The 19,148-nt window shown below is 37.6% G+C and overlaps 1 protein-coding gene across 5 annotated transcripts in view; it reads left to right on the forward strand.

The window, feature by feature from the left end:
- The window catches only part of carmil3 (capping protein regulator and myosin 1 linker 3), a 131,114-nt gene that overhangs the window by 11,802 nt on the left and 100,164 nt on the right, over positions 1 to 19,148 (forward strand). For all 5 annotated transcript variants that reach the window (XM_057856883.1, XM_057856881.1, XM_057856882.1 and 2 more), the window contains exon 3: positions 18,001 to 18,051. In XM_057856883.1, coding sequence (XP_057712866.1) covers positions 18,001 to 18,051 — 51 coding nt within the window. The remainder of the gene's footprint in view (positions 1 to 18,000; positions 18,052 to 19,148) is intronic.

The following is a 19,148-nucleotide window of genomic DNA, read 5'->3' on the forward strand; positions in this document are numbered from 1 at the left end:
CTTGAAGTTCCTCTCTGAGACCCACAATTTGACCAAATTTCAAAATTGTCCTATATGCATGTGTGATACATCATTGGAAAGCTTAAAATCATCTCTATTTTCTGGTGGAAGAAAAATTATGAACAGGAGGGCATTTAAAAAAAAAAAAAAAAAAATTTAAACAGCAAAACCCCAACTGGAGGCGCGAGCGCACGAGAGCAGAATTAAAGACGCCACGATTTTAATGAGATATTATCGCGTACTTAGCTTGTTTCGATCCAAAAACTCCATGTAGCATGTATCAGCGAGTGTCAAGACACAGCTTTTTTTTTTTTTTTTTCCAATTTTTCTTTGTTTGGGTCAATTAGTTATCATCTAAAATATTGGGGGAAATGCGACAGTAACGAAAAAAACAAAACAATACAGTACAATAAAATTTATGAGGTAGATATCCGTGACTTTTTTACAGACGCCAATTTTTTCATCATTACGTAACATGTTTAAAAGTTTAAAATATGGGAGTGAATAATTTTTTTAAAGTCTTTTTTTTTTTTTTTCCCCAAACTAAATATTAGACATCAATTAATGCTTCCAAGCTAAAAATGACACATTTGGAATAAGAAATATACTTACTTACCTTGTTTTTATGGCTAGGTTGAAACAAAAGCGCTTGCGCGACGTCTGTAAATGGGGGTTTCCAGGGTAAAACGGACAAATTAAAAATACTTCGAGGACTTATTTGCGCCATGAATCTGCTATGACAGGATATAGACATATTGTTTTATCAAACGCAACAGTTCTTTTGGCTTAAAATACAGCAGTTTATTTTAAGAAGGGTGCAAGCGCATAAACTGCTTTTTCAGCCTTGTCTATGTTTTCCGCCATGTATGTGTTTTTCCTCTTCGTTGGGCATTTTATGGCTGGTGCGACTTATATTCAGGTGCGACTTGTAGTCCGAAAAATACGGTAATCTATAACTGTAGACAAAATGAACTGAATACAACTAAAACTGGAAGTTGCTTTGGTGCAAGAAAAATGCTTTGAAGCATGCACATCTTATAAAATGCACTCGAGCGGTGAATAACGTGTGTTGGCTCGTTGCACTTACACTTACATTGAAAAAGCACCCGTTACGTTAACTACCCATCCTAAGATCTTTTTCTTTTTGCCCCCTTTGAGCAGCTAAAAATGAGGCAACCATGTTGTCTTTCCACTGTTTCCAGCTTTGGAAACTTTAATTTTAATCTCGTTCCCACATACAGGGAAGCTCACTTTTCTCAAAGTGACTCGACTGCACAGGGTGCATTACTTTCATGTGCCACTGTGAGAAAAGAATTTTAAAATGATTCCTACTATTACAATCGGTTAACACAACTGAAAGTAATAGCACACAAAATTCAATTCATATAGTGAAAATAAAGTACTAAGCGGGTCTCTGTGAACCAACAGCAGATTCTTACTTTGTATTAGCATTTTGAACAATCTTTTTACTCTATCCTGGGTCAACTTAAACATTTAATTTTTTGTTGAATCAAATGTTATGTTGTGCATTTTTTAAAAATGCCAGTACCAAATAAATGCTATCAAATACTGTAATTATTTTTGTAATTCTAAGGATTAGGAATTTGTCATTAAAATAAAATAACATTTTCAAAAATTGAATATAAATTGGCTAAATTGTGCTTTATGTCTTGAAAAAGGTCAAATTAAATTCTCCGTGACGGTACTTTCCCCAGTGAATTCAGTTGGTCCCCAAATTTTATAACGTTGCAGACAAATTCAGCACGTTAATTGTTTTTTACATTATGCTGCATTTGTTGTTCCTTTTTTTTTCATCTTCCCCCATTCTGCCCCTGGAGATTGAGAGTATCCAGCTGTCGGTGTTGGTTGACTGTACCAGCCATCAAACAATGACACATATATACACTGACATGGTTGAGCCACCACATTACAATTTCAGCTACAGAAAGAAGGGTGTTTGTAGCATCACAATCAAGAGCCGGCCAGCGCAATCCGTTTGAGGGGCATTCACATGCATGTTTCCATCACTTGGTTTATATACATACACACACATATATGCGCTGACTTGATTCAGCGCCCTAAAATCTTTTGTACCCTCATTATTATATCACCCTAATTGAGGATTAAAGACAACTTGGGAAACAAAGCACATCTTCAAAGGCATAGGAGAAGACATTGGAAGGGGGGTTTGCAATGCAGAGCAAGGGTGGGGGCACTATTGAAAAAGGAGCTGCGCATGGGAGAAAGTCTGATTTGCTGTGATGACCCAGTTGTTGTTGATTTGGCTCTTCCACCACTTATATATTCTGATTGGTCACTCGATTTTATCCAGTACAGTTACATAGCTCCTACCTAATAATGGCCCATTACTGCCAGAGACTTTCTCGGTTTGACAGTACTGAGCACACTCGGGTGCATCAGAGACTTCTTTACGCTCTATGGTTACATTGAGGTCCCTCTTATGAAACTCTGGCAGGCCTGTTGTTTAACGTCAAGTATGCAGTGTTTAATCTGAAGATATTTGCTACCTGTTTTGTCGTTTAAAACCGCTTTCATATTAAAATTCCTCATCATAGATTATAATAGAGGGCCTTCATCTAACTGCCAAACTGACCTCACTGTTGCAGTGTCTGAGGGACCGAGTTTTTTGCTTGCGCCAAAGCAACTTCCAATTTCGGTACTGTTTTTTTTGGTCAAAAATGCGTCTCGGACCTAAACCGAAACAACATTTTTAGGCACATTTTGCCTTAAAGGGATCCACAGATAGAAAGACTTGTAGTTCTTAAAAGATAAAAGTTATTATGAGCTAAAATAATTTGATATTGAAACCCCGCTTGATGTTTTCGTTTTTATACAATTTGTAAAATTAGTTTAACTAGTAGGTCGCCATTGTTGTTGATGTCACAGGGCAGTGACGTCACATGGTTACACTGCCGGGCCCAGAGTATGACTCTAGCGACATAAACATGTCATTTGTTCAACCCTATATATTTGAACCTAAGAGGAACATTAATGAGCATGACAGCACTGTGGATATTTCACAAAAACAGCAGCAAAAGCAAAATGAACAAGAAAAACAGGATGAGACAAGACAAGATTAGGGGGGAAAAAAATGGTGGCCTGCCAAAATGTGCTACACAGGCGAAACGTCTTACAAGAGGTGAATTTGACACCCAAAGTACTATCGCGCGCCTTCAGCTTGTTTTGTTTAGATGAATACAGACAGAACATATTAAAGATGCCTTATTAACCAATGTGTGCATGTGTTGGGCGTCTTGCCACGTAGAAGGAATTGCAGTAACCCGGCAGTGTTCGTCTATAGTGACAGTGACATACTACGTCATCACCCCGAGCATGCATTGCGCGGATAAAACATGGCACCCTCCGTAGGTCAAAACATGTAGTCAATATTATAAATTTTGAAATCAATGGCAATATTTTATGTGTTTCTAATAACATATTTTAGTAAAAGAGAACAATTGGGGCTTATTAGAGCCTATAAGTCTTTAAGTCCGAGGTTCCTTTAAAGATTTTCAACAATTGTCAGTGCATTTGTATTATTTACAAGGGGACAAGACACCATTCCCAATATGCTTGGCAACTTTCTGGAATTACACAACCCCCGCCCAATGAGCAGCTATCCCTAGCAACTTAAACTAGAACAAAGTCTTTGGAGCGGCAGTTGGGGGTGCCTCTGACCACCACTCAGTTTGCTGTCTGGCCAGCGTACAGGTTGGCTGCATGTCTGAATGGTCTACCAACCTGGCCTCCCCCTATACTAATGAATGCAGGCATCGTTTTGTTCAAGGACAATATGCAGCTCCTCTTCCGGTAACGGTACACATAAGGCCACTTTTTCACTAGGAGGATGGAGTCCTATTCAGTGACTGATCAGGTTGGAGGATATACCCAACTTCCACACTGGACAAATGTCCTCTACTCGACAGTGAGTGTAATATTCCCTTTTTGGGCATTGCATCAACTGGTTGTGGTAACATATTTTGCACCTTCTGATTTTATCTAGTCCAGGGTCCTTGGACCCTGTAGGAGGCCTGAACACCTGGTCTAGAGAAGTGCAGAGCTTGCATCCGAACGCGAGCCATTCATTTCGGCCACTCCTGGAAAGCTTTCCAGTACATCCTGTAAAACAGCGAGGCACCCAGTTTTTCTTATGGTTGCTGGTCAAGATGGGGAGCCTGGTGGCACAAAATGTGATTGAACTGCTCCAACACTCTACATGGTTCTGAAAATGCAGTTGTGTCTTGTATTTTTAATACCCAGTCACAACACTTTGAATGAGTGTCAGAAACTGCATTTTTATACTCAAAATTAGGAGTGGGAACCTAAGGGCACCTCACGATATGATACGATTCGCGATAGAAGGCTGACGATAACGATTATCTCACGATGTCACGATACAGCAATTATCGATATATTGGTGAGAAATTTGATACATATTCTACGATATACCGTAATTTCCCGAATATAAGGCGCATCCGTGTATAATGCGCACCCCAAATTTAGTGTAAAATCTAGGGAAAATTATTGTACCCGTTAAAACGCGCACCCTAATTTTAGCACCAATAAATAGAAGAATACAAGAAAACAGAGCTCGTGTACTGATACAGAAATGTCATTTTACTGACTGGTGAAACACAGCACAAGCATAGCACATTGGTAGTTCAAAACATTACCATAAACTGACAATATTTACGGTGATAATGTGATTTGACAACTTCTCCAACTTACCAGAATCCAGGCGAAAACAAAACGGATGTGACTTTTCTTTTAAAGGCTGCTGTATAACTTGCTCGTTTCATCATGATGAATAAATGTTTCTTCCATGGATTGATACAGTAAAATGAAAGCGAGAACGTATGTCAGAAATCCGTGAGAGCTCATCGCTGTCAACACGACCGTAACAATAGGAGCTATTGTTTGAGTTTGAGTTTCCCGAGGGACCGATATAGTTGACGGACACAGGAAGTGTGTGTGCTTACGTTTGTTATGGTCCGAGTTGCGGAGCTGCAATAAACGTCGACTCAAATGAGTTCAAGAAACTAAATTCTGTGCTTTATGAAGAGTGAAAAAAGCAGAATTTACCACAGACGAAATAATTCGGCCGATTAAAGTGAAGTATTACCGAAACAAAATGGTGACGTCACGTACCGTAATGGTCGGCAACCGGTCGCCGCATAAGTTTCTTCAACACAACGTGGCCGTGTCAATAAAAAAAAAAAAAATCGGTTTATATATATATATATATATATCAGAGGTTGCGCTACACTTTTTCGTTGTCTGTCAATTTGACTGACAGGGTCAAAAAAATCCGGTCATAATCTGTTTTTACCCGTCACTTAAATTTTTGAAATGATGATAATGACATTGAGGTGACCCTTTGTTTGGTATAATTCACCTTCCGTACTTGTGTGTCCATTTGGCCTAGCGCGTTAGCGGCTACGACACAGTCACGTGACAGAGACACTTAAGAGCCGCGCGCGTTCCGGCTTGAATAGAGAGTTCACAGAGATCAGCAGAGCTACAGTGGCTGGACACAGGAATTCGAGCTAACAAGACTATTAACATTGCATACCGCTTCAACATATTCAATAGTATTTAGTTTTCATTCATTTTAAATTAATATTCTGTCCGAACAAGCTTAACAGAGAATCCACACCGTGCCATCACACATCAAGCAGATGAATACGTAACTTTTTCTCCGCAGTGACAAAAACAGCTGACTGTGGCCCCAGTAGGTAGGTAGCCTACCATATGTAGCATATGGAACAATGAAATTAACAGTTCACCTGCTGTGGCCTGAACGTAGTTTCACACCTTCCTCCTGGTGCGCATGGACTTGAATTGCGCGCTCGCTTGTGCAGTCCCTGTTTTTTCACCTCTTTTATCAACACCATCGTCGTTTTGGGGGCTTTTTGAAGAAACTTCGGACACTCAGTTGCCTTGACATTTTTCAGAGTAAGGCTAACGACGTCATGCATCAAGAGAGACAATAGCTAATTAATATGCTCACTCGCCACCCTGTGGTCTGGGGTGTGAATTGCAACCTGTCAAAATGACTGATGGACTTCAGTTTTTTCCGTCACCGTTTTAAAAAATCGGTCAACGACGGAAAATATTCGGTTAACGCGACCCCTGATATATATATATAAATATATATATATATATATATATATATATATATATTTCTGTCTCCATCCATGTACCCATTTATAATGCGCACCATGATTTTACAAGTTGATTTTGGGGGAAAAAAGTGCGCGTTATATTCGGGAAATTACGGTAACTGTTGAAACGGGAAAAAAAAGATTTTTCATAATAGAAAAAGTTCTGTTTAAGTAATTTATTACCGTAAACAGTGACACCTTTTCTGTGCATCATTGCTGTAAAATATGACTCTACTGGAAATTGTGTACCTGCACATATAGAGGAAACAAACCACAACCACTAACGTCTCTTGGAGAGATCATGATGAATGGGACCCTTAATTTATTTAAAGTTTTAAATCTTATCTAAAAAAAAATTAACAGTGCTGTAGGTGTCAGTCGGCAGTTGAGCTTGGAGTGGGGCAATGATAAAATTGGTGGGTCTTTTCTTTGTATATGACCTTTGTTGCCAAAAGCATTGGTTTGAGCACTTCCACCATCTGCTTCAGCATTTGAGATGTCGGACTCAGTCACAATTTTCCTCAACAACAAAATAAGACAAAAAATATTAGTTACTTAATAGCTTTTGAGTTGAAATCCTGATTTTTTATTTATTTATTTTTTGGTGTTGGAAGTATCTAGTGAATTAAAAAAATATTGATTGAATCTATAGAAATTAAAAATGCAATAATTACTTTTTTATTTACTTGAATTACTAATTATTATTAAGTTTTTAATATGTAGGCTACATTAATTATCATGCACATCACCTCATATATCTTGGAAGTTATTCAAACCATTTTTATAGCTAATTGCATCAAAATGGCAGTAGTAACAGTTTGTGTAGTAAACTAGGCGGAAAGTGGTTCTGAAATAATATCAAATAAATCAGTAAATTCATGTAGGCTTGTTTGATATTCATTTTCATCCAGTTTAGGGTCCTGGTTTATTTTATATCACTCAACACCAAATGACATCAAAATAATACATGTAAATTAAAAAATCAATTACATTGCAAAACTTTCTTACCTCAAGTGATGAAAGTGAAGCAGTGAAGAAATCCGTGCCCACTTCCTCACCAGCTGCCAGTGAACCTTATTTTTCTTAGACAATTCTTGCATACAACAAAGTCCTTGTTCACCTTACTTCCTTTCTTGTTGGTGTAAAATCTAAAGTGTGTCCACGTGTGATTTGCAGCAATATTTTTGTCACTTTTTCCTTAACCGTTCCCACAAAGCTTTTTTATTTTTTTCAACCCACTTGGAGCTTCCTCTCTTCTTCTCTAGACGACTTGTGCGCACTTTACCTTCACCGCCACTCTTGCGCGCCCCCTAGTGGATCACCAAAGAATTGCTCAACAAACATTGAGCAGTTTACAGCATCCAATGGCCAATATGTTAAATAAAAGTATCAATACGTGGCAGGAGCATATCGATAACCGATCGGGTTGCAAAATATCGCGATCTATCGCTGTATCAAGATATTGTCATACTCTTAATCACAATGCAGGTGGACGATCGACAATGGAGGCTGTGAGACATGCTAATTTAGCATTCTGACTGTAGTGACTGTAAAGAAAGTATTCCACAAACATTTAAGCTGTCTTCCATATTTTTCCAGGCCTTAAATATTGCTTTTGTTACACATATTATATACATGGTCTGTGTGTCCGTCTATCCATCCATCCATCCTCTGCAACACTTTTTCTGAACCTCTGTACACACTTTTGTTTCTATTTCCGCATTAACACAAAGGGAAAAATGAAGCCCACTAAATTTCATAGGCAAATTTGCTAATTTATTAGGGAAAAACTAGGTCTTATGCTGAAATCCTTGGGCTGTGAAAAAAGATTTCAGAGCAATAAAATCAGAGGTAATTTAAGCCTCTGGCAGAAGGCTACATTTTCTCTTGTTTGCACCATTCTGTCAACATTTTTTTGTGTGTAATATGCTGGTATAATAGTGTGTCTTACCACTCCTCTATTAGTATTACTGCCTTCTCTATGCATGATATGACTATCCATATTTACCATCTGACAGTGCGTGATATGAGCCTTCAGTGTTGTAATTAGGACTCGGGCTTTACTTGATTAACATACCACATGTTGATAGCCTATGGGGAGAGTCTATGAAGTGTGACTGCTGACCTTCTTTCCTCCCACACAAGGAGGCAAATAAGTGTTGCCCAGTCATCCTTCCAATACAAATGGTAAATGGAGTATTCTATCCTCTATTCCTCAATCATTGCAATAGCCTTTCTTTAGTTTGTCTAGTTTTCTCTAGACAGTTTAATAGTTTTCTCCTCTGTTCTCCTAAAGTTGTGGCTTCTCAAACACTTGCTGCTCATCTTTAGTTTTATTCACGCCTTTTCTGTCATCGTGTCGACTCAATCCCTGCCATATTTCAGTTTTTCCCAACACTTGCAAATTTGGTCACAACTTAATCTCACTCTGCAATGTGCCAATCCTAATTTATCAGGTTTTCTCAGTACTTGTTTACAGTATTTCAAAGGGGGCATAATCTCTTGTGGAAAATGCACTTTATAGTCGCTGATCTCCAGATTGTTGGCTCCCTGGGAGGCTTTCCCTACCCGTCAAGGTTGAATTTAAACATCTGCATGAAAATGCGTTGTTCTGGCATTCACAAAATTGTGAAACCACAATTACATGATAATCAGCCCCCACAAATATGTTTTGACTTACTGTGCACATATTCATACTGGTTGATGAATGCATAATATCCAGTCTCCACGCAGTAAAATATTGTAATCTTTGTCAAGCAGACGCTATTTCTCTTGTTGTACCCCCTTAATGCATTCCAGGTCTTGACATTAATAGTCACTCTCACCAGTGTTGGGCACGTTACTTTAAAAAAGTAATTAGTTATAGTTACTCACTACTTCTTCCAAAAAGTAGTAGTTAGTAACTGAATTACTCAATAGTAAAAGTAAGTAGTTACCAGGGAAAGTAATTATTTCTGTTACTTTAAAAAGAAATTGCTGCATGTCAAAGAATTGGAAATTTTCTGAGCAGTATTCGAGTCAGTTGAATAGAGAAGGACAGGTAGTTGTGTTATAGAACCTTGTAATATTTATTACACCTCACCAGCAACAGATTCATCCTACACTTGAAGTGCAACAAAAATCAAGAGTAAACAATATAATAAAATAGCAATCAGCAGCAAACAATATAAAGTGAGTTAAATCAATTAAATCTAACTCTCACAACCTGAGACAACTGGTCAAGTAGAAGTAACCTACTGTACTTCAAGTATTTTGACTTGAAATAGTGTTTATATCTCCACCTCGTAAAGGACACATTTTCCTCTGAATGCTCTGCCATCGTATCCCTCTGCATCTGTTTTGCGTGTGTGTGTTTGCCGCACGCTCTCTTCCGGTTTGTGTGTGAAGACACCGGCTCTGATTGGCTGACCATGACACATGACTCTAACCCTCAGCCAATCACAATCACTTCCATCGCATCTATCCAGGTGGTGCATTCAGGTAGCCTCGTCCGCCTACTCCTCCCGTCACCCTCAAAGTGTCTGCTGTCCTCAAGATGGAAGCAGCATTCTTGCTGGCTGACAGTGGGGGATGGGAACGAGGCTAGAATTCAGGTGTAGCAAACACCGAAACGTTAGCAAGCTTTGGAAAGCATTGTCTAATTGAATGAGCAGGGACAAACAGCCTGGAGTATTAAGAAGTACGTGCTGTAATATTCTGATACAGAATTATCCGAGGCATCCTAAAGTGCACACGGCGCCAATATTGTTTTGCTCACGATGCGGGAGTGAGTTAGAGACACGGCCTGCCGAGAGCCGTACGTTTGTGTTAATGTTGAAGTTATATGTGCTATTAAAGAAACAGCAGCGTTATTCCCAACACTGATACTCACCCATTGGCCCAGCAGTTTATAGGCTTAGGTGAGCCGTGAGCTCACTTGCCTGTAACCAGGTCGGCACCCCAAAAACCAGCTAATTGTGGCAAGACATCAAATCAGGTGCTAGTATTTTTTGTCCCTAAGATATTTTGACAAAAGCGTGTCAGAGGTTGCCACCATTATGAATTGTTAAAAACATGCATAAATTTAATTCTTCTACAGTAAGAATTCAACTCTTACTACTGTATATGAAAGAACGAAATGCAAACTGTGACCTTTCACATTTCTGTCCTCATTTGATTTCATCTCTGATGCTTTCAACCACTTTAACGTCCGCTTTTATAACAGGACCTGGGGCATCTGTCCTTTCGAAGGCCACAGTCAGCAGGGATGTGGTGTGATGAGGCAGGCTATTGTTGAACAATGGACACGAACTGTTTGTAGATGCTTGTGTTTGTGAGTCAGAAATGCAGGGGGTATTAATACAAACTCTGCTATCTTAGTTTGCATCATTATATCCGTGCAAGAGGCATGCTATTATTGCTGAGCAAGCATGCGCTACCATAGCAAGTGGCCACATTAGATTGCTTCCTATTTCACTCTGTCGACAATGTGTGTGTTTTAAATGCCCTTGTGGTTGAGCTACTGTACAAATCCCACCAGCGACCAAATCTGGCTCTGATCCACAGCTTGTTGCCTCAGAGGCATCGCTGCAATATACACGGCCCTCATGCACACACACTGTGATTTGCACCATGTCGTTTGAAGTGCGAGAACTGCATCCCCAACAGCTTATGATTAATATTAAACCCCCCATCCTACCACCCACTCCCTGCCCTCAAATGGCTGCAACGTACACTCGGGGTACCATAATTTCTGTTTACCACTTGTACTTGCACTTGACATTTTACTGTGGGCCTACCTGTTTCTGTAAACTAGTGCAATTACAGCAATGGCACGACTGATATATCTTCTCACCTTCACATACCTCCTCCTATTCTACTTTTTACTGTCTTTATTATGTTGTATTGACGCTGACATGGCTTTGCTGACGAAGGCTAGTGGCTCAAAAGTTTAAATAAAATGAAACATCTGCGCTAGGAGATTTTCCTTTCCATATTGACTGAAGCTGATATACAACTTTGTGAGATACAGGGTTAGAACTATTGTCACAAAAATCAACAGTTACATTTGCTGTTTGGGATGAGTAAAAATGGGAGACCAGCTGTACATGGCTTGATGCTACATTGAAGGATTTTTATTGCTTGGGAAAAATGTCTATTTCTCAGATCTAGGCAAATACTTCACTCCATTGAAAAATATCATTGGACATTTACCGTAATTTTCAGACTTTCAGATGCTTTGACTCCTGCTGCTAAAAGTCCAGTGCAGTAAATATATGATTTTTTTTACAATATAATTAGCTTCATGTCTTTTTGTGTACGTAAAAATCCCACAATACAATGTGGACACCTGTAGTTCATAGTCCAGTCCGGGTTATACACAGGCATGAAAAACCACTCACCTTTCGGCGAAATTTGCCGTTTCAAAGTCAAAAAGGGTGACCTTTTTTTTGGGGGGGGGGAGGGGGTCGTAAGTCCATCTAACTAACTAACTAACTAACTAACTAACTAACTAACTAACTAACTAACTAACTAACTAACTAACTAACTAACTAACTAACTAACGACATGTTTTATTGAAGTTGCTAAGCCTGTCACGATATGCAAGGAGTCCATTTATCGCTAGGTAAATAAAAATTAGGTTTGATGTTTTATCACCGCATGCGTGCATACATGTGTGCGTGCGTGTAGATGACATATGAGACTCCAGTTGTTGTGTCCAGATGTTTATTGGTCAACAACACGCCGTAGAATTACAGTTCACACATACAAAATAAGGAAACACATCTACATTAAACACTGTAAACGTTAGCATTGCTATACTGAGACTAATGCGGAAAAAGAAGACAACTTACTTTAGCCTGCTATAAAACATTGGCAGTCTTTACCAAAACGCAAACTTGCGGTTAAAAGGTGACACTTAAAACATGACAAATCGCTGGTTAACAGCATTTGTAAACGAACAAATGAAATAAAAATCGATTAGTGACACCACATGCAATGACGAAAAGTGCTTTTTGCGGAGTGTAAAGTTGTTGGCGGTTTAGCGAACGTACTTCCGGTGAACATTTAAAAAAAAAACCGTCACATTTGTCATATAAATAACGATTTCTGGAGTTAATCCCACATACTTCAGAATTAATACTATAATATGTAAATACTATAATACTACAGAATTCAGGATTTTACACTAAGAATGACTAAAATGACACCTTTTTTTAAAAAATATGATTGGCAAGTAATATCATAATTATTATAATACTATTATATATATCGTAGTATACTATAATAATAATGCTTGACATTTTTAGATAAGAAGTGTTTTGAATAATGTTGGAAAGGCGAAGTCAGTGTTCTGAATTTGTTTACATTCCATTCTTTCGCACTAGTAAATGCTATCAGCTAAGCCTGCACAATATATCGTTTGAACATCACCATCTTAATGTGCGCATGGGCAATGGTCACATAGCAGGAAATGCAATTTTTTTTCTTTTTTCAATATTTTAACTTTTGTATTATTCAGCAAGTGTGCAGATCCTGGATTAAACTGAGTTACAAAAATTAGGGCCGATGGCGCCATTTTTCAGAGCATCGGAATTTAAAAACAACATACATTCATGTTTTTCTACTTCATGCTCATACACCACCACCGTGTCTCACTCTCCCTCCTGCTAGGCAGCGGGACCAAACTGTTTTGTTTCAGCAACAGTGCAGCTATCCTGAACGGAGCTATTCAAATTATTTGGTGAAAATGATCTCGTTTTTATACAGCAGTATAATATCGCAAATGGCCCGAAAATCGCAATGATAGTTTTTTCCAATATCGTTCAGGCCTACTATCAGCATTTGACATCAGTGTTCATGTCTGGTTAATTATTGTTATTTACAAGTTTATTTGTACTTTAATAAAGAATTTAAGTGTTCCAAAATGTTTTTGTGATTTAATAAGTGTCAACAAAAATTTCATTGCCAAATTAGTAAAAAAAAAAAAAAAAAAAAATGTTAGTCGAATAATTGTAAAAAATAGTCTGCTGACTAATCGGGAGAAAATTAGTCGTTTGGGACAGCCCTACCGGAACATATTTCCTCTACACCCTTCTCACCTTTTCAACCCCTGACCCATTTTCATGCCTGTATACAGTATATGAACAGATGCAGTTTTCTTCTAAAAAATTGGTGTTTTATAGTTAGGTGTGCCTTGTAACCCAAAATTACATTGGACTAATTGTTGGATTAGAGGATAGACATTTAAGAATGGGTGGATGAGTTTAGAGAAAAAAAATATCAAAACAGCAATCGCAAGTGAGGCAATTTTCAGTCCAACAATAGAGACATAAACCATACACATTTTTTTTTAATGCATGGACCGAAATCGTCTAAGACGGCTAAACTATCTCAGCAGATGCAATGCTGTTGCTGCAAAAGTGGACAGTGTTCTCCAAATTTACCAACTTAGCCGTATGAGCTGGATGGATGCTCCAAACAAAGTTTCGTTGTGCTTTTTTTGTAACAATGACAATAAATATTCTGAATCAGAATCTTTCATTTCCGATGTAAGTGTGATTTGATGTGTACAGTCTAGAGATTTCCCGATCGACGCCGATCGATCGGGTCTGATCACGTCATTTTCAAAGTATCGGAATCGGCAAAAAAATATCGGACATGCCTTTTTTAAATATATACAGTATATATTTCCTAATTAAATCGTTTTCTAATTGTATTTAACGTTACAGACATAATATGTTACTCATCCAGAGTCTTTAGTTTTGGCTTAAGGTAGGGTTATCAAATTTATCCCGATAACGGCAGTAATTAATTTTTTTAGAAACGTATCACGTTAAAATATTTAACGCAATTAATGCATGCGCTGCACGACCCACTCACGCATTGTCGCGCTCAATCTGTAATGGCGCCGTTTTACCTATATAGACAGCTAAAAGGCAGCGTAAAATGAGTAGAGTGAATTTTGGCAGCCTTTGGAGCTTTTTTTTAATTGGCTAAAGCCTTACAATCCCTCTCCCTACGATTAGAAATATCGTGGGAAGCAATGTGGGGAAGCAAGGTAGTAATTGTTATTTCCTAACGCAGAGAAGATATATCAATTGGTAGCACTACGCACAGTCATGGTTGCACTTCCCATCATGCATTTGGGCATGGCTACAGTATCATTTACTGAAAGCTCAACACATACACTAGATGGCAATATTTAGTCACAATATACAAAGTCACATTTCCCCTTTAAGAATTACAAGTCTTTCTATCCGTGGAGCCCTCTCACAGAAAGAATGTTAATAATGTAAATGCCATCTTGAGGATTTATTGTCATAATAAACAAATACCGTAATTATGTACTGTATGTTGAATGTATATATTCGTCCGAGTTTTATTCTTTTTTTAAATTTTTTATTTATTTTTTTAATGCATTGCCAAAATGTATATGATCGGGAAAAATTATCGGGAATGATTGGAATTGAATCGGGAGCAAAAAAAAAAGCAATCGGATCGGGAAATATCGGGATCGGCAGATACTCAAACTAAAGCGATCAGGATTGGATCGGGAGCAAAAAAACATGATCGGAACAACCCTAGTACAGTCCTATTAACTTTTATTGACTACCGTACTTACTGTATGTTGGACAATGCGGCTGGACTTCTTGACTTTTCTAAATAAAGTGATTAACATGAAAGTGCATTTTTAACTATCTTAAGCATTAGGGAAGTAGTAGTCATGTTTTCTAATAATTGCACTGTAACAATAAAGAGTAGTCCTGAGTAATTGGATTTCAATGATAAAATATTTATATAATTGATTACCCCTCAAAATTCTTGCATTACTCACTGGAGGGCTTGATTCTTGCCACGCACTTCCTTATACTTAACTATAAACTTGAAAAAAATAGAATCCCTAGCTTGTTCCGCATACAGCTGATCGAATTTGCTGAGAGCATGAATTATTGATATCTCTTTTAACATGATGAGACCTGCCAGATTGTCATGAAGCAAGGAGATGCACAGTTTCTTATTCTCTCTCCCAGGCATATGGTTTTAGTTTTCAACCGACGCTGTGATCGGAACAATGGTTAACTGCACTGGCTCTCCGGCACTTTCGTAATACAGAAGTGACACTCCTTCTTGTGTCCTTGAGTTAAATCCCTCTGTCGTTCTAATCTTTTTTTCAACTCTTTGCTTGAGCTCGTTTTGGAAGTACAGAGATCAATGACAGATCACTTTCTCGTGTCCATGGTCGTGGAAGTGGAAGAGAATAAGAGGACTATATTATCAGGATGCAAATCTCTCCCTCCCTCCCTGTCTCACTTACTCGCTTTGTACTTTTCATTTTCTTTCTTCTCCATACCACCCCTCAGTAGGGTGCCATTAGCCATTCAGCCAAGGGAGGCCTTGAGGAATTGAAAGCGACAGAGCAGAAAAAGAATAGAAATACTAAAACTAGGCAAGAGACGGAGGAGTTGCGAGAAAGGGACATTGTAAAACGGTTAGGACAGGATGGGATGCAGACGGGGCACTGTAGCACATTAGGAGATGGAGGGATTAAGGATTAAGGAAGAGGGTGGCGTCAGTGAACAAATTTCCATGGAGATGAAGAGAGAAATCTGTGGAATGACAGACGGCACCATGAGAGGCATTTTACTGTCAATACATAGATGAATAGGATACATAAAGTATATACATAGTTGACTAGACAAAGTGGTATTTGTCTGTGTAGGGATGCCATGTTTATTCAATGCATGCAGGTTTTACATTGTGAGTTACTTGGGCCCAGCTCAGCAAGTTTCATAACAACGGCAAATAATAAACAGAAACATAAATGAAAAAACAAACGATAAATCAGAACAACAGCAAATAAAAACACAATTGCCTTTTCAGAAAACAACAACAGCAAATACAACAACGCAATAGCAAATGATGAGAGAATAAATGCTGTTATACGACTTTTTCCTCAGAGCAGTCAAATATTTAAATGGGCAAAATAAAAAAATGGCAAAGTGCACATCTATTTTTTTTGTGGTTGAGGAACCATAAGATGAATGGCTATTTGAGAGGCCTTAAACAAGTAACTTAAGCAAAAAAAAAAAAAAAAATGTGTGTAACAGACTGGCACATTGTACTGTATATGGTGGTACACACTCAGGTGACTTGAAGTTCCGCTCTTTGACCCAAAATTTAAAATTGTCCGATATACATGTGTGATAAGTCATTGGAAAGCTTAAAATCTCAATTTTCTGGGGGAAGAAAGATTTTGAACAGGAGGGCATTTAAAAAAAAATAATACAATTAAACAGCAAAACCCTATCTGGAGGTGAGAGCATGAAAGAACAGAATTAAAGACACCATGACTTCAACGAGATATTATCACGTACTTACCTTGTTTCGATCCAAAAACTCAATGTAGCATGTATCACCGTGTGTTAAGACACAGCTGTGAATGGCAACAGCTGGATTTTTGGGGGATTTTTATGGGTGAAACATGGTAATATAACAAGGGTCGCGATGGAGAAATTGCAGACATCAAGGAGTGGTCGAGATTTTATTTTTCATGTATTTACCCTTTAAAACGTTTTTCAATTTTTCTTTGTTTGGGTCGATTATTTATCAGAGAAAATGCGGCTATAACAAAAAAAAAAAAAAAATACAATTAAGTGTTAGTTATGAGGTAGATACCCATGACCTTTTTACAGGCACCATTTTTTTCATTGTGACGTAATTTTTTTTAAAGTTTAAAAAATGTGAGTGAAAAATTTTTTAAAGTCGTTTAAAAAAAAAAAAAAAAAAAAAAAATTAAACAAAATATTAGACATCAAATAATGATTCTAAGCTCAAAATGACAGACATTTTGAAAAATAAATATAATGAATTACCTTCGTTTTATGGCTGGGTTGAAACAAAAGCGGTTGCGCGACGTCTGTAAACGGAGGTTTCCAGGGTAAAACGGACAAATTAAAAATAGTTCGGGGGCTTCATGCGCCATGAATCTGCTATGGCAGCATATAGGCATATTGTTGTATCAAACACAACAGTTGTTTTGGCTTAAAATACAGCAGTTTGTTTTAAAGAGGAGTGTAAGAGCAGAAACTGCTTTTTCAGTCTTGTCTGTGTTTTCCGCCATATATATTCGGACGCACCCACATTTTTTAATCAATTTTTTTTTTTTTTTAGATTACATGTTTTTAGTCTATCTAACTTCTTTATTTCGGGAGCCTTTAGTTGAGCTAATATGTGCGATAATGTTTTTGGTGTACCAGAAAATTTCCGTGGTTCGAATTGCATTTAAAATGCATTGCTTTTTTTCAACTCCTTAAATTTGAATCGCAACTGTTTTCTCTGCTATAGAAACTAAGCATTGAGTTGAAAGTTAGGCGTTTTGTAAAGCTGCTACTACTTCAGTAGAAATTTAACTCAAATGTTTTATAAGTGTTAATTGTAATGAGACTTTATTCATTGCATTCAACGTGCAGATTATTAAGTCATCAATTATTGTTTTTTGCACCACCTTAATTGCTTTAATATGTTGAACGCTGCTGTACATAATTTAGTAGTTTTTCTGAAATGGAAAACTTTTCTATTGCGATTTGCTATTTTTTGTGTGATTACTGTTAAATAAAAGCACTACTTTAGTGGAATGAATATTATCGTTTCATAATATTTGACTTAATACGTGTACATGATAAGAATTAGATCATGTCTTAGATCTTGGCATGATTTACACGGTCCTTGAAAAAAGCTCCTTGTTTTGGTCTGAATTTGAAATGTCTTTATTATTCTGTGATCTGCATTTAACATTTGGTGCTCTGAGTAAATGAATGGTTTCTCCCCTCAGGTCCTGGCAACATGGAGACTGTATCTCTTTGCTGTCAAAGTGCCTACAAAGGTAAACGTATCAACTCTCTCACTTGAATTTTATGGTTTTCACTCTCTAACCTTGATCTCTTGATATTTTACAAGCACACAGCAGTGATATAATAGTGCAGTTTTGAAGCAGATAACAATTACGATGACTAGAAGACCCCAGCTGCCAGCTGGCTTACAAGCATTTGTGCCAGTATTTTGGCAACGAGCAATTTGATGTTGTTTACGTAGGCACAAATGGGGCTTCTGACTAAACAAGACATGGAAAAACTTATGCATGCATTCATTTTCAGTTGTTTGGACTATTGCACCGGTATATTTACAGGTCTTAATAAATAATCAGTCAGGGAGCTGTAGCCAGTACAGAATGCTGCTGCCAGAGTCCTTACAAATACAAGGAAATGGGACCATATTACACCGGTTATGAAATTGTTAAACTGGCTTCTAGTGAGTCAAAAGATAGACTATAAAATACTATTGCTTGTCTACAAAACACTTAATGGCCTTGGACCAAAATTCTCGATTTGTTGGATCCCTATGAAGCATCTAGACCCCTCAGGTCATCTGGAACCAGTCTGCTGTATATTCCAAGAACAAGAACCAAGCATGGTGAGGCACCATTTAGTTACTATGCTCCTCAACTCTGGAACAAGTTACCTTAAGGTCTGACTTGTGCTCAAAATATTAGCTCCTTTAAATCAGGGCTAAAAACCCTTTTGTTTACTGCAGCATATTAATCATAACTGTCTGTATATTTCAAATTTCAAGCTATTTGCTTTTTATTCATTTTCTGCTTTATTTCTATTTCTGATTTCAGGTATTATTTTTAATCTTGTTACAATTGTCTTTCTTTTTAACTTTCTTTTGATTTAATGGGATTTTTACAAATTATTTCATCTCTGCTCGTGGATCTTCATGCCATGTAAAACACTTTGAATTGCTTTGTGTTGAATTGTGCTACACAAATAAATTTACCTCCCTTGCCTCAAAATATATCAATCTTATGAATTCTGTACTTGTTTTATAATATCAGACTGTCTTCCTGACATTTACACTTTAAATAGGGCTGTCAAAATTATTGCGTTAATGAATTTTTTAAATTAATCACGTTAAAATATT

The sequence above is a fragment of the Corythoichthys intestinalis genome, chromosome 14 (genome assembly GCF_030265065.1).
Source record: "Corythoichthys intestinalis isolate RoL2023-P3 chromosome 14, ASM3026506v1, whole genome shotgun sequence".
In the NCBI taxonomy this organism is placed as follows: domain Eukaryota; kingdom Metazoa; phylum Chordata; class Actinopteri; order Syngnathiformes; family Syngnathidae; genus Corythoichthys; species Corythoichthys intestinalis.